The 15,908-nt window shown below is 37.1% G+C and overlaps 1 protein-coding gene across 2 annotated transcripts in view; it reads left to right on the top strand.

Moving 5' to 3' along the window:
* Positions 1-15,908, top strand: part of PEX3 (peroxisomal biogenesis factor 3) — a 20,784-nt gene that overhangs the window by 4,679 nt on the left and 197 nt on the right. For both annotated transcript variants that reach the window (XM_072856004.1, XM_072856005.1), the window contains 10 exons: positions 3,515-3,646; positions 5,063-5,144; positions 8,916-8,959; positions 10,191-10,315; positions 11,680-11,746; positions 11,846-11,900; positions 12,184-12,340; positions 13,279-13,349; positions 14,182-14,304; positions 15,469-15,565. In XM_072856004.1, the coding sequence (XP_072712105.1) occupies positions 3,515-3,646; positions 5,063-5,144; positions 8,916-8,959; positions 10,191-10,315; positions 11,680-11,746; positions 11,846-11,900; positions 12,184-12,340; positions 13,279-13,349; positions 14,182-14,304; positions 15,469-15,565 (953 nt within the window). The remainder of the gene's footprint in view (positions 1-3,514; positions 3,647-5,062; positions 5,145-8,915; positions 8,960-10,190; positions 10,316-11,679; positions 11,747-11,845; positions 11,901-12,183; positions 12,341-13,278; positions 13,350-14,181; positions 14,305-15,468; positions 15,566-15,908) is intronic.

The raw sequence follows: 15,908 nt of genomic DNA on the forward strand, positions 1-15,908 counted from the left end.
CACTTCGTAGATCAGTTTTAAAGCAGTATGAATTGTCATTCAAGATCCTCACTGAGGTTCCTGTACCTGAAGGTTCTGGCATCAGGTGATGTAATCCTACTTTGTACTACTCCTCTGTTTTGGAACCCTCTGTGAATCAGAAGTGTTGGGACTATAATTGTTTGCATAGTTCACATTTTAATGAAGGCAGAAAAAGGTTTACGTAGAAATTATCCTTTGGGCAGTCTCATTATTGCTGAATTTTCTTAATTCCTGGTTTTGTATGGAACATGTGGGAAAGATTCAGTATGAACTTCCATCTATGCAACGGTTTAGCTAATTAGACATGAGTAAAATGTTGCTGCTGCCCCTTTTTGCAGACCTCCTATCCCATATTGAGAGGTAAAATTGAGTTATATTAGCTATTGTAAAAAGCTGGTGTCCACTTTCCTTGTTTATAACAACACAGGCTTTCAAAATGTCAGTTTAGTTTCTTATGGTTATGTTAGCTGACTTGATATTATGGCAGTTCCTGGGATGTGGCTTTCTCTGGTCCTGCTTCCAACTCCAAGTGACTATGTTTTCATGTGATGCATTCAGCCTGGACTTCTTAGAAGTCTGTGTTATTTTCAGGTCTTCTGAATTATGCTACATGTATCAATATAGGTACACACAGTAGTTCTAAAGTAAAATGTGAACGCACATGCAGACCTATTCCCAGACTGGCAGCTCCTTGACACGTCCCATAAGCCAGAGACTTGCAGAAGCTCTGATGCTGCATTCAGGCACGAGTGACTAGTGGGCAGAAGTTCATTGTCAGAGACTCAAATTTCCCAAGTGCGGTGCTGTGTCCTCCAGGCAACTTAGAGGCACTTGCAAGCCATGCAGTTTATTGACAGAGGCAGTCTGCTGCTGACATACAGACTTTTTTGTTGTTCATTGGTTTTGCTTAAGCTGTGTGGATGGTGTAACTTCTACTTTGGCTAACTTCTAATGCATTGCATTCCCAAAGATGAAGATGACATTGTAATAAATCACATCTGTTAGTGATAGGTCAAAGTTACGGCTTAGTTCAGGGGAGGAAGGGAGAAATAAGACCACTAGTAGCTGGTATTGCATCATTTTAGACAAATGTTTTTTCTGGAAACTCCTTGTTAAACCTGGATGACTGCTAATGCAACTTTGGACACTTGCAAGGCACAGCAGTTCTTAGTGCAGAGTAATCGCACAGCTTTAACAATCCAGTATTAAGCAATTAGGTGTCTCAATCTTAATTATAAAGGTGCTGCTCCAGCATATCACTCAAGGGCATGCACATGATTCTTCTTGAATTGTTTGTATGTCTGCCTGTGTCCTGTGTACAAGCAGGAAGAGTCTTTTTTTATATACTTATGAGAGCTTTCTGCCACAAAACCTGGAGTTAAAGGATTTATTTTGGGGGAGAAAAATAAACAAAAGTAGTCATTTGAACAAATGACTATGAATGTAATGTGAAAAATGTGGTGGGATAAAATGATTGCAAAAAATCTTGTGTTCAAAAATTATTTGCTAATACTGAAAAAATTGTTGCTGTTTCAGTATGTTATCTGAAAAAAAAAATAAATCAGTACCCTGACAGTTGTGTTCTAAATACATATTCTTGGCAGGAATTGATAATTTTTTAGAGAAAAATAATCTAATTGTTATTTATGAAGTCTCATTTTGGTTAACAATTTACAGTGGTAAAATTGCATTTTATGTATATGGAACCATAATATTAAAGTTTGCATCTAATGGAGTGAATCTTCCACATGGCAAATGCTCAGTCTGCCTAAAGGCTGAAGCAAGAGAGAGTGACTTCCCCATTTTTATTTTATGAGGCTTTTTGGGAAATAAATGGAAGTGACTGTGGTTGTTCCAAACTGGTCTGGCTTGTAGTTGCCTATTGGGAAATACAATGCTGATAGGAATAGCCGGATTTTCTTGCAACCATGAATATTGGGGCACAAAGTGGACAAGCCTTTTGAAATACTGATGATAGTTTTGGAGAATGCATTGAAAGGTTTTAATGATCTAAAAAATGTAGCTGAATTCAAAATCTTGGGGAGTTTGGGGTTTTGTGGTTTTTGTTTGGGTTTTTTTTTGTTTTAGTTTTTGTGGATAGGGCTTATAAAAATAGTTTTAAAACTTTCAGCATTCAGCAACTGTTAAATGCCTCATTCATTCAGATATTAACTTCCAAATGTGAAAATTGAACTTTGAAGAAAACTTTGTAGCTCTGTGTTTACGACTTTTGGAAGTGCTTGGTGGAAGAAAATAAAGACTTGATTTGATATTCAGATTTCTTCTGTGTACCATTATTGACTTGACGGAGTTGGAGCTGACACTCTGTAGAGGAGTTTCAGTACTTAGGGGATTGCTCCCCAGTGGACAGAAGACGATCAGCTTGTACAATAGTCTTTTCTGCTTGGGTTTCTTCCACCGTTATCTCCCCCCCCCCGCCCCCAATTAGTTCATGAGAGAGCATGGGAAGAGCTTGTTATGCGCCTAAATAGGCAACTGCTGCTAGCAGTGCATACAGGAGGCAGCAAATGAACTTGATAGACAGGAGGTGTTATGAGAAGCCCTGGGTGGAGGGGAAGAAATTCAGGCAAAGCAGCTTGCAGTGGGCAAAGGTGCTGAGGATAAGTATAGAAGACGTAGTGGTATCTTGAGGAATGGCTTAGAAAGGGGGACGGAGATGAGGAAAGATGAGAAGAGGGCTGTGGGAAGCCTGGAGGGATCTCTGAACCCCTGGTGGTGTGGGAAGAGCGGTTGGGGGAAACTTCACAGGGATGTATGTTGGGAGAGAAGGAAATGTAGAGCAAAAATTTTTGTTGGGTCTTTGTGGAAATGGAGATTCATAGTGAGGGTGATGAGGGATGATCAGATCCTCAAGGGCAGGAGAAGAGTGGGGCTGGAGAGTAGGAACCAGGCATGGTAAGAAATAAGAGGGCCACAGTCAAACCTCACTGAAGCTAAGGTTCCTCCTATGGACAAGTTTCAGGACCAAATGAAGGAGGTGTTGGTCTGTAACATTTTTCTCTTATGTGATTTTTAAGACTTGACTTTTATCTCTAACTTCTGCTAATTTTAGAAAGATATCCTTTAAAAAAAATTAAATTTTCACCCATCTCCAGACCTGTGCATGTCAGTTCCTTTTCTCTGTTCTTTGTTTTTGTTACCCTACATTTTTTCTCTTCCCAATTTTTGCTTCAGTCTCTCCAGTACTAGTTGTTCATGTTGCAGAAGTACTAAAAATGCCTTCTTTGAAAGGCAAGATATCTCTTCTCAGGAAAATTTCCTATACTGATTCAAGTCACTACCCTTGACATTTTAATTAATTTTGAAAACATTATTTCTGACTATTACTTTGTCAATCAGTATTAAAATACTCAAGACCCACATATCCCAATAAAACCACTATGCACCCTTATGGTTTAAAATGAGAGAAAGGGGATGAAGGGGCCTTCCTCACATTTTTAAAGCAGCTTGTAATATGAAAATCTCTCTGTAGGAGTCTATTTACTGGGAAAATATGGGCAGAAGAAAATCAGAGAAATCCAAGAACGAGAGGCAGCTGAATACATCGCCCAAGCACGAAGGCAGTATCATTTTGAAAGTAATCAGAGGACATGCAATATGACAGGTAAGATAAGGAAATAGCTACTGTTCTTGATAAGTGGAATTATTTGGGGATTTATACTGCATATTGCCAGGATGGATGAAGAATAAGAAATGTAGGTGAATTAAAAATCTTAATTAAATACTAGTGAATAAATAGAGTCATTTTGCATAATAAAAACAGAATCTGAAGAACAGAGGACTGAAGGGATTTCTAAGGGTCATCTTACCCCCTCGTTTGAATATATCCATCTATGATGCATACAAATATACATGCAGGTTACAATTTTTTGTCAATTCAACCCTATGTGTATTGCCCTAAACTGCATGCGGTATTGAGGTGTGAAACAGCACCCAGATTCTAACAATACTGAATTTACAGCAGGATTATTTTATTCATTATAGCACATTGTTAGCAAGCTACACAGAGAGCTTGGTGGGTAATTTTTATTTACAAGTAAGAAGCATGTCAGCACATTAGTTCCCTACATTTTAACAGTTAAAAGGTGCCTGGCTAGCTGGGGAGTAAAAAGTGGAAGTATTTATATTACAGCACTGGTCTTTGGATTTTTGGAGAGGAGATGGTAGGGTAGAGTTTAACAAAATCCTCATCATTCTTGTAAATACAGGCCATTCAAAACTATTTCTAAAAAAACAAATTGGGCAGCATTTTCTTCTCCTGTTGAAATTTGTAATGGCTTCTTGGATGGCTGCAAATGCTTTCTGTGCACTGTGTTTACCCTGACATGAAATACCCTGGTATTTAATTTTCATCTTTTCCATTTTGTAGTGCTGGGTTGATTTTACTGCAAGGACTAAGTTTTTCTTTGTCCTTCGTTGTACAAAGTACCTTCTGCCTGGCAGCATGCATCCTTGTCAAGATTTTTCATATTTTGTTCTTAGTATTTATTATGTTCTGTGCATGCTTGTTTTCCATTTCCTGTTCCTGTCATATAACAGCAGATTGGACATTGAATATTCTGAAAGTAAAGGATTTTTTACCACCAGCTTTCTTCTGTTTAAAACGTACCTTTCTCTGGTTCTCTTGTTCTCTTGTTGGGAAAAAAAAAAAACAAACTTCAGATCTTTTTCTTCTTTTTTGGGGAAATGCAACAGTGTAGATTTTCACCAGATTTTCTTCCGGGGTGTTGAAGGCACGTATATGCAGATATGCAGGATGTGAGTACACGTCTGCAGCTAGAGCCAACAAAGACATGTAGCCACGTAAGGGCAGCATTGTGCCCAAGCTCATAAGAGGCACACAGGTAATTGCACTTCTGAGTACCCCCAGGGTCTCCTATTCTGTTTGTCCTCCCAGCTTTGCCTGTTGAGCAATGGGATTTACATTGGATAGCAGCTATTGAGTGAGAGCTGGGGATAGGTTTATGATGATTTTTTTTATGTTGACAGATTTTTTCTTTTTTTTTTCTTTTAATAACAGTGCTGTCAATGCTTCCAACATTGAGGGATGCCTTAATGCATCAATTAAATTCTGAGAGTCTCACATCTCTTCTTAAAAATAGGTAAGACTGTTTTGTTAATTGTGTTAAAGATCACTTGTTTTGATCACAAGATAAGGTGGTTTTTTTTCAAATTATATATTTATAATGTAGAGAGCATGCAGGATTTTGGTTCTGTGTCCCACTGAGTCACTAGTCTTAAAGTATTTTGAAATCACTATGTGAATATTTTGTGTCATGTTAGATGTATTTTGATAGGTATGGTGGCATTTTCCAAACATTACAAGAAATAGTAGTTCCTTTAAGATGCTGCAATGAGAGCCATGGTTTTTGTTGAAGTGCTTATAAGATAGGCAAATAAAGTAGTTACAGGATCTAGTCCTCTCTTAAACAGGACAGAGTATCTTGACTGAGTTGTCGATGTTGTGTTTGTAAAAATTTTATGTAATCTTATCAAGGTCAGATGTGAATAGTTGTGGAAAGTATCCAAGATTAGATTGCAAATGGATGTAAGCTATGAGAAGTAATTTCTTTTTTCTTTTTGAAGTAGAACAAATAGGGGCATGTCATACATTAAGAGAAATGCTTCCCTGTCAGAAAACACCTTTGGTTTCTTTATAACTGCAGGAACAAATAGCATATTTTTAAATACATAAAGTGCATAATAGCATACCTTAAAAGCAGAGTAAGCTGCTTGGCATTTGGCATGGAGTAAAAGTGTTACGTAGGCAGTGAACACAGGGTTTCTGACTCACTCTAGACTGCCTTTCTAGTTTACCTCCCACTAGCTTGCTTATATAGCCATAACTTCAGCTGACCAGCACTTAAAAGATTAGCTATCCAGTCATTGTCTTTTTTCAGTCAAAAAACTCCCACAACAAGGCAACAGAATGTGATAAAGTGGGAATTAAAGCCTGAACGATGTTTTTATAACAGATTATCTGAGAATTTGCAACTGTAATTGAATATTATTTACCCTAAACAACAAGAAATTAGGAAAAGTTAATTTTAATGGAATATTTAATATATTTGTCATAATAAGAGTTTTACTCAACGAAAATTTAACCTGAACGAACAAGAGATCTTGTGGATCACCAGATTAGTCTTCTGGAATGTGCAGCAAAATAGTCTACAAAGGTCTGTAATCCTTTGTTCAATGGTGAAGACATATAATGCTTTAGTTTGTAGCATGCATTCTCCGTAGCATGCATCGGAATAGATCTGGTGTCCCTAACTTGTTTGACTAGTTGAAACAGTTTATGGGTACGGTGACACACTTCTGAATTCCAATAACCCCAGTGAAAATAGAAATGAGACTTTCTGATATTATTACACATTTCTGAAAACAAATATTTTCTAAAATGCTGGTTACATGCAATATCCTGTAAGCATGGATGTCCATTTAGAGTGTATCTTACAGTGGAGTTTGTCTTAATGCTTCCTTTTTTGACTTATGCTGAGGAAGTTTTAACTAGATCCTTGAACTTTTTGACCTGAAAAGGTAGAGAAGGGGTTGGGAAGGCACAGATCATGGAATTAGCCATCAGGGCTCATTCCATTTTGAAGTGAGTTTTTGGAGAAGCTCTGTATTCTTGTGCTACACATGGAGGTATAGATTTGTTTTCTTTCCACTTCCATTTGAGAAGATGAATCAAACAGCTCCGGACCTTTGAGTGCTGTTGTTGTTGAAGGTACAAAGGAGTAGATGGGGTGATTTACCTTTCTTAATGTCCCTCAAGATGTATTCTTTTTTTCACATCATCTATATTATGGCTTAACATGTTACGGATCTACATTATCATATGTTACAGAGCGTGTTATGGCTTAGGTAAACTCCTTTAATTTAAAATCCGTTCACTTCCTTAAATTTAAAACCTTTTTACATTGTTTTAGTAATTTGGGGTGGCCAGTGGTAGGTTGGGGGTGTAAGCAGGCTGAAGGCTTCAGTCTTCCAGAGAAATTTTTAAAGAGGGAGCATCACACAAGACCACAGACATTCTTGCTCTGTCTGTCCTCCTCTTTTCAAAGCAGTGTGATTGAATGAGATGAGGTGAAGTACCTGCTGCTGTAGCCTTGGAGGTGTTGCGTATCTCCCACCTATTCAGCACTTAGCTTTATTCCAAACCTGTTTTTTTTTTGTTTGCATTGCTTTTTGCTTCCATAGCAGATAATGCTTTTCCAAATAAATAAATGTGAAATAAAAGTTGAGTTTTGAGTAGCAGCTGAGTCTTAGTAAATTGCAGCAGATAAAGACTGAAAAATCCATTTCCACTGTTAGGCTTAATACTTGCAGACTTAAACTGTTACCTGGCTGTTGCCTTATGTTGTGAGGAGAAACTTTGCCAGCATGAGCTCTAGAAAATGTTTTGACATAATAGGTGCAAATGTAGTTGGCTGATGTTGATGTATTGGCTTCTCTTTCTCTCTTCAGTTGGCATGGAAAACTTACCACTCATAAGTAACAAATGTGGTTTCAAGTCCTGTTGTGTGTTTTATCTATAGAAACATTACTGTATTTTTTTAACGGTCTTTGTTTTGCTTTAGAATAGCTTTTAAAACTGTTGATTTAGCTTGCAAAAAGAGAAGTATGTAAACTGTTTTTGTATGTGCCATGGATCCTTGTATCTATTCCAGCTATCCTCTCTTTAGTCTGTCTCTTTACTTTTTTGGAGTTGTAGACTTAATAGTTTATTATATCAGTTCATTTGCATTATTTGATTGCGGTGAGCTTAAAAATTCATTGTTTATGTAAGTGATGTAATGGTCAAACTAATGCCAAAGGGCATGTGTTTGTTCCAGACAGATGAAAACATTCCTCAATGGTTAATTGTGCCCATAAAGAGAAATTATTTCTGGTGAAAAGTGTATTATTTTTTATAAACTAGGTTATTGTAAAGTCTCAGCATAGGTTAATTTGAACTATCTGCCCCAAATATTTAAGTGTTAATTGTGATCCTAAGGAATTACCAACTGTTTCTAAGTGACTTTCACAAATTATTTCTTCCATGATAGAGACACAGTAGCCATTCTTTACTGACAGTGCTTAACAGGCGAGAATGGCCGATGAAACTTTTTGGGTGGTTAGCTTGCCCTTATCTCTGCAACTGCTGCTATATTGCTAACCTTACCTCTGGGTCATAGTTATAAATATGCAATGTACCTTAGGCAGTTCAGGTATATCTATGCAATCTACAGCCTTGCTCCTTTGACTGCGGAATATATAAAAATGTTAGGAATTGGTCAGGTCAAAAAAAGTAAACACACCTCAACAAAAGAAAAAAGGTCAACTTGCATTTGTGTGGACGGCGCAAGACTTCTTTTCCACAGGTGGTCATGATCTCTTTGGTTTTTGATGATCAAATCTGAACTTTAAAACCAAGTCGGGCAATGGTAAATCTGGCAAGAAAGTAGGATATAGAAATTCTGATCCTGCGCTTATTATGCACGGGTGGATATGGGAAGCCCTCCTGAACTGAGGTCTACATTAAGTATATACAGGATCAAGGCCCCAGAAAAGACCACTTTGTACCATCAGCAGGCTTTTTCTGACTGCTTAGCATAGTAACTCAAAATTGATAATATAAGTGTATAATTGACATCATTAAATACTACATTTATACATTGAAGTTTGAATATCTTTTCTGTGACTTCATAGTGTATTGTTTATGTACTGCTTTCTTGAATGAGGCAAATCAATGTAGACATGAATCTGATCTGAATAATTATAGTAGCTAAATGAGCTCGCCTTAGAGCACTGCTATTTCATTTAACATATTAATTTCCGAGGAAAATATACTTTTTAATGTTTAATATTTCCATTTATTTTTCCCACAGGCCAGCAAACAAGTTAGAAATATGGGAGGATTTAAAGATAATAAGTAAGTGGAAATTAAAGATTCCATCTGCATAATAGTTAGCATAAATTTAAAATGTCTTTCACACCCTTTAAAATGCACACTTTACACTGGGTTGTTGTTTCAGTAGATATGATAGTGTAACACACTACATGGCAAGCCTCCTCCCTGCCCCCCCCTCCCAAAAGCTTCTCATGAAGGAATTTTTCATAGCCCCAAGGGAAGTCAGAAGCTCAGAGACAAATGAAGTGAAGAATTTTATTGGCCTTTGTGTTATGCTGCTCAATAAAACTTTGTGAGAACTTTCTGTGCCATCACAGGAAAATCAAACTAGTTTTTCAGAAAGTTCTATGCTGAACCTAACAGAAAACATCAATCAGAATTGTAGGCCAGCCCTTACATGGCCAGCACTTCCTTCTTTTCAAGCCTGTTGGAGATAACCACCATAGCAGTGGTTATGAACCCTTTGGTTCATCATCTTATTTATTGGCTGATGGAAGCAGTGGAAGGGAAGGAAGAATAGTGAAGTCAGATAATTATGTAGTGAATACTACTACTGAGCTTTTTTTAATACTTTTGATTCCTTGGTACCATTTGTTATCCCTACAACCTCCCCAGTTTTGTCTTTCCTTCCTTTTGGTCTTGTTTCTCCTTTTCACAACACCTAATACAGATCCTACTTTTGATCTGGCTCCTTCCTTCCCGTGTCCTTGCTACTCAGCATTCATCCATATTTATTCATGCCACTTCTTCCACACATCCTTTGTTGCCTAGTGGCTGGTAGCTGATGCTCATTTTCATTTTCTTTCTTCAGATATTAGCTGCTCCTGCTGTAGGTAGCTGCTTTTTCCCAAGCTGCTCTTATGCCTATGCTGTGTCTTAATTGCATGATGAGGGCTAACATACTGTGTGTATTTCCTGGCCTAATGAAGAAAGAGGATTTGACAGTACATCCATTTTCCTTCTGGAGCAACTTGTATCATTTTTATTTTTTTCCAAAATCACTTGTGTAACATGCAAAATGATATTAATATAGAACTTTAAATGGGACACTTTAGATGTAGCTCCAGCACATATTAGACTCATGACCATCTTGGGTATGTGTTGTGAAAACGTGTGTTATGACAACCAATGAGAGAAATGTGACTGTGTATTTAAAAATCATCAGCACTTCTCAAGTCTTGGAGGGGACTCTCCCTCCTTGACTCATGCTTATTTCTTTGACTTTGAAGTTATTTTGTTGTCTCTTTTCAAGGTTTCACAAGAAGCATTGTAGCTGTATATAGTACCTGTATGCTAGTAGTTCTTTTGCGAGTCCAGTTAAATATTATTGGAGGTTACATCTACCTAGATAATGCTGCACTCTGCAAAAACGGCACAGTAAGTTTCATGTTTTGTTTCAAAGGTAGAAATTCCACTTTCTTGGAAGTGAAAGGATTATTTAGTGAGAGATAAAAAGGGCATCGCTTAGGAGTACTGGAATGAAACCAAGATCTCTTACAAGAGTGGGAGATGTGGAAGCATTACTGGAAGTAACATATATTGATGTGTTTTAAGAACCTCTAAATTTGGATGATTTGGTGATACTGTTGCTTAACTAGCAATATTGAAGAATACCTTTTGTCTGCGTTTGTATTGCGTAAAGAAGGTTACTCATATCTAAACACCAACATAAAATAATTTCTTTGCTTTCATTAATTTTTTGTGAAACAGTAATACTGTGTGAATGATCCAAGATATGTATGCAAATGTATATAAATGCTTAGGTCTTCCTAGCACGTACATTAATTCCTCCAGTTAAATTTTCATAGGATTAAAGAAGAAAAATGTAATCTTTGAAACTGTTTACGAAATTAAACAAAAATGTTTAACTCCAAAAGGCCATCTGCCTAAATATCTGTTGGTGGGGCCAAGCAAGGTAGAAGACTTGTTTTTTGTTTATATAGGATATCTATCACTGCTCAATACAAACAGATCAATCCCACAGTAAGCAAGTACCCATTGCACAGAGTAAGATCTGCAAATTGTTGAATGGCTCATCTAAAAATAATGGATACAAACTCTGATTAGTTGTTGTATGCCTCTCTGTGATAGCTCCTGCTGAGAGTCAAGGAACCGCATGTCAAGGCAGGTCTGAGAAAAGCTTTAATCAGAGAGGCCAGGGTTGATGGAGGTCGTGCTTCATTTTGTAACACATGAAAAAGCTTTTTTTAAAAGGGCAAGATGAGTTTGGACTAGAAATGTGTTTCCTTTCTGTTATTTTTCCAATAGAGAATTGGGTTGACAGGGCAAACTGAGGCACTCCACTGGAGCAAATTGGGATCCTGTCTCGGTTCCTGAAAGTTTCTTTTCTATCAGATAGGCTTTTGTTAGGGTTGAGCATAAATATCCTATTCCACTAGGTTTAATTTTTGGGGTGGTGGAGAGTCTCGTTTCACCTGCAATGCAGTTTAAGAGACTTTCCTATATATGAATGACAAGTGGAAGATTTTTCTGTGCCACTGAAGATGGAAGAGAGATCTGTATACTATTGAAGAGAAGAATGCCAGAGGGCTTATGAAAGATCCATGGGTTGATGGCAGGAAGAGAGTCAGAAGCTACAGAGTTGCATGAGAATGGGGGAATCCATCTGCTGCAGGGTATTAAAAAGATTAAGGAAATTGGTCACAACCGGTTTGAAATTATTTTTGCATTGTTCTCTATTGTTGACATGTCACAGAACTGTTGTTTGTTTTTCCCTGTAGACACCACTAGCTCCCCCTGAAGTTCAGCAGCAATATTTATCAAGTATTCAGCACCTTTTAGGAGATGGTATGGTGCTTATTATGAGCTAACTACACTTACAAAATTTCACTTCTTTCTAGACTTGAGCAAATCATTAGAATAATTTTGACACTTTCCTCCTTTTAGGACTGACTGAGTTGATAACTATTGTTAAACAAGCTGTGCATAAAGTTTTTGGAAGGTAAGAGTCTATATTTCTCTGTGGTTAGCTTTTAAGTTTTATTGTGATGACTGTTCCCAAAACAATGAGTTTTATTAGAATCAAAAAACAGGAGGGGAAAAAAAAAAAAGGAAGGTGTACTGACTTTTTCCTAAACAACTTTTTTATTATAGCAGGCTATGTCTGCCAGTGCAAACCAATATAGCAGATTGGGATCCTGTTACTTGTGAATATGTTATCGGTAGGAGAAAAAAGCATCATTATTCATTTTACAATCAATACTGTAGTCTTTTTTTCTTTCCAGTATTTCTCTTAAGCACACCCTATCTCTTCTGGAGCTGGAACAGAAACTTAAAGATATCAGGAAAGTAGTGGAACATAAAGATTCACATCAGATTGCATCTTACTCTCCCTTATGTCATTATCTGATGCCAGACGAAGAAAACCCCTTGGCTACCCAGGTACTTGTTTCAATTTCTTTCATCTACCTTTTTTCAGTCTGCATTTTTTTGTTTATTTTGGGGGAGGGAAGGGTGCTTAACAGTCCTCTAGTTGTGCCGTGGTATCTGTATCTTTAATAAATGGCGATTCCTCTTCCTTCATAAATCAAGTGTCATTATCTCTTTAATCTAGGCAAAGTAAAGTTGTACTTTCTTCAGATTTGCTTGAAAACAAGTGTCATCCTCAGAATGTCAGCTTTGAGCTCAGAAACACAGCCCGATTACTGCTTTTAGCCTGTGATGTATGCTGTAACACAGTGCAGCTTCACTCAGCCCTAAGCTATATTGTATTACCTTGCACTTGTGTACCAGCAAAGATCATGGACAATTGTAGCATCTTGGCTGATGCACAAGAAGGTGATGGTGTGCTGGAGTCCTTTGTTGCTTTGGGCTGGAAAATGGACAGGAGTCAAGAGAAAGGTGTATCTCATCTCAGTTGTAACATTCATTTCCTAAATTTTCTAAAGGTCTTTGTCTCCATCCACACCACAGGTGGGAGAAAACTAATTCTTAACTTGGTATTATACTAGTATAAAGAAGAAACTTAGGCTTCAGAGTGTGACTACATGCACTTATCCCTTTAACTTAAGCTGATATGCAGGGTTTATTTCACTTTTGGAGGTCAGAAGTGGAAAAAATACTTTGCTCAATTAGTCTGATATTTTCTGCTAATACTGTTTTTAGTAAAAAAAAAAAATCCTACAGTAACCATTTAAAAGGAAAATTAGAACAGAAATTATAAAGAATCTGATTTATGACAATAAATCTTTTATTTTAAATAGATTTGATTTATACATCTTGACTTAATTCCATGGTACAAAACTCTTCTATTTCTACTCTTGTTCTTATGGTTGCCAATGGATTTCATACTAAATAGTGTCTGTCTTTGCTTTTTCTAGGCCTGTGGACTCACAGAAAGAGACATTGCTACAATTAAATTACTTAATGAAACTAGAGATATGCTAGAAAGGTATAGAGAAATATCCTGTATTCATATTAAACTCCTCCTCACAACTATTTTTTATGTAAGACAATTACTGTCATATAAAAAGCTGTCAACTTTCATTTGCAAAACATGACCACTCCGCTGCATTAAATTTTTATATTCACTAATTGTAGGCTGGGATTTTCAAAATTTGAGAGCTCTGAAACTCATTTATAAGAAATAATCGTGCCTTACCAGGATGTCCTTCCCAGTCAGACCCCCTTATCTCTTCCTCACCTTTTCCATAGTTATGCAGGAACAGAGAAGTACTTCTCTTCTGCTAAAGCAGGGTAAATTAAGAGTAATTTTACTGGATTTACTTGCTTTGATAAAATGAACACCAGTTCTGGCTTATCAGGATTTATTTTTAATGCATGGTTTTGAGAGTGGTTGCATGCATCCTTTGACCAGAGAGATACTTAAGTGAGGCTTCTATAATAAACACTGAATATGAGTGAATTGAGCCAAATGCCAAACTATTCTTATAGTTTAGCTGCTAGAGATCTGGGGCGTTTTAAAGATAAGTCCCTTCTATGTTATTACTTAGTAAGAAATAGAGAAATGAGGAATGTTTTACATTTATCTGGGTTTTGGTAACGTTTGGGTAGAGTGTAGGCTGTCGATTGGTTTGCTGTGGAGTTATTAGGGAGCTGGTCTTTCCTGAGGTGGCTATACTAATGGCCTTTGTTTGGGTCATACATCTTCCTTTATGGGAGGGACATCTGTAGCACTGAATACTTGCAGCATTTTTTAGTTTGAAAAAATAAACCCCAGGAATCAAACCTCTTGGCTGTTTTTTTTTTTTTTTTCTTCCCAGTCCAGACTTCAGTACAGTTTTGAACACGTGTTTAAATAGAGGATTCAGTCGACTGCTGGACAATATGGCAGAGTTTTTTAGACCTACTGAACAGGACCTCTCTAAGAACGGCTCTGTAAATAGGTAAATGTTTTCTTTTGTTGTGGTTCTCTTGTGAATAATGCTTTGGGTTCATAGTGAATTCCAAAAAAGGCTATTGATTTTCCTGCCTACTTGAAGTTCTCATGCTGGAAAGGATCCCGTTTCTTGCTTTTCAAGAATAAATACAGTCTCCTCACTTCACCCATGAAGTTGCTAGAATTCATGAGGTATCTTTCCCACCATTACTTGCAGATCTAAAAGTAGAAATCAGAAGACCTATACTTCCCACTTTTTGCCAAGACTGTACAAGCAGACTGCCTTTCTAGTTAAGCAGGATTCACCCCACTGGCGGTGACTACTGAAAGCTGTACTGCAGTACCTCCCCTCTGAGGCCATGAGAAAGATGGCGTTCCCCTACTGTTAGCAGATAAGCTCTGTACGCCCCAGACTCTGACTGTCAGTTGCTGTAGTTCTCAAGGAAGGTGGGCATTACCATGATTCTCCAAATACATGTAGCCAAAGCACCTACGGAGCTTTAGGTTCTTCACTGGTATGCTGAAAAAAAGATATTAACGTTCAGAATCTTCCGCCTCTTCCTAGAAGACTGTTTAAAAATAGCTTTTATTCTGAAGTTAACTTCGGTTTTAAACAGTGCAGTGAGAGTGTTACAAATCCAAAAGCTGAGTTCAAATCCTTGAAATATGATTTCTAAAATAGTAGAATTAAAACCTTGAATAATAACTGGGTTTATGTGTGTTTATTTTAATAACTGATGGCTCTCAAAGAGTAATGTTTTTATTTAAATACATGCTATTTACATCACGTTAGGTATCCCAAAGGCTGTAGTTTGGCTGTCTGTCCTAAGCCTGGGTTAGAGTTTGAAATAGCAGGAGATTGCAAACCGGCTCTTCTAACAACTGTTTACACACGCAGATGTAAAGACTCTGGCTAAACCATATTTCTCTTGCATGAGAAGCAAGTGTGAAACTGTGTGTACTAGGAGCACCCACTGAAACTTGCTTTGGTACTTCTCTATATTAAATGAAAGACTTGATAGGGGGAAAAAACTTCATCTGTACATTTTAGTTTACAGTCTTTCAACTCTTACTTTTGAAGTAGTAATTATTTAGAATTGTAATAATCACAGTTTAGTGGCTTTACTAATGTCAGAGCAGGCCTAGGTCAATATTTTTTGTTCTTTTCTAGTCTTTCCAGTGTCAGTCTTCCTTTAGCCAAGATAATTCCAATAATAAATGGACAGATCCATTCAGTATGCAGTGAAACACCCAGTTACTTTGTTCAGGTGAGAATCTTGCTTATTTAAAATATCCCAAGTAAAATTTTGCAATTAATGTTATATATTTCTTTTTAATAACATACTTAATTCTGTTTAATTTCAGTGGCTTTAAAAAAGAAGTAGCAACAATTGGCATAACTTGAACTTTTTGTAAACGTGTATCTTCCAAAAATACGCTGTTTTTCTAGAACCTCTTCCCTCTGCTAAACTGTGCAGAAGCACAAAAAGGTCCCTCGACTTGGTTCTACTTGAAGTTCTGCCCAGAAACCTTTCTAAAGCAAGAAATTTGAGTTAGATCTCTGTGGGAGTGCCAGGTGCTTTTCTCATGATGAATTATGTACTGCAGCAA

Source organism: Ciconia boyciana, chromosome 3 (assembly GCF_034638445.1).
Source record: "Ciconia boyciana chromosome 3, ASM3463844v1, whole genome shotgun sequence".
Taxonomy (NCBI): Eukaryota; Metazoa; Chordata; class Aves; order Ciconiiformes; family Ciconiidae; genus Ciconia; species Ciconia boyciana.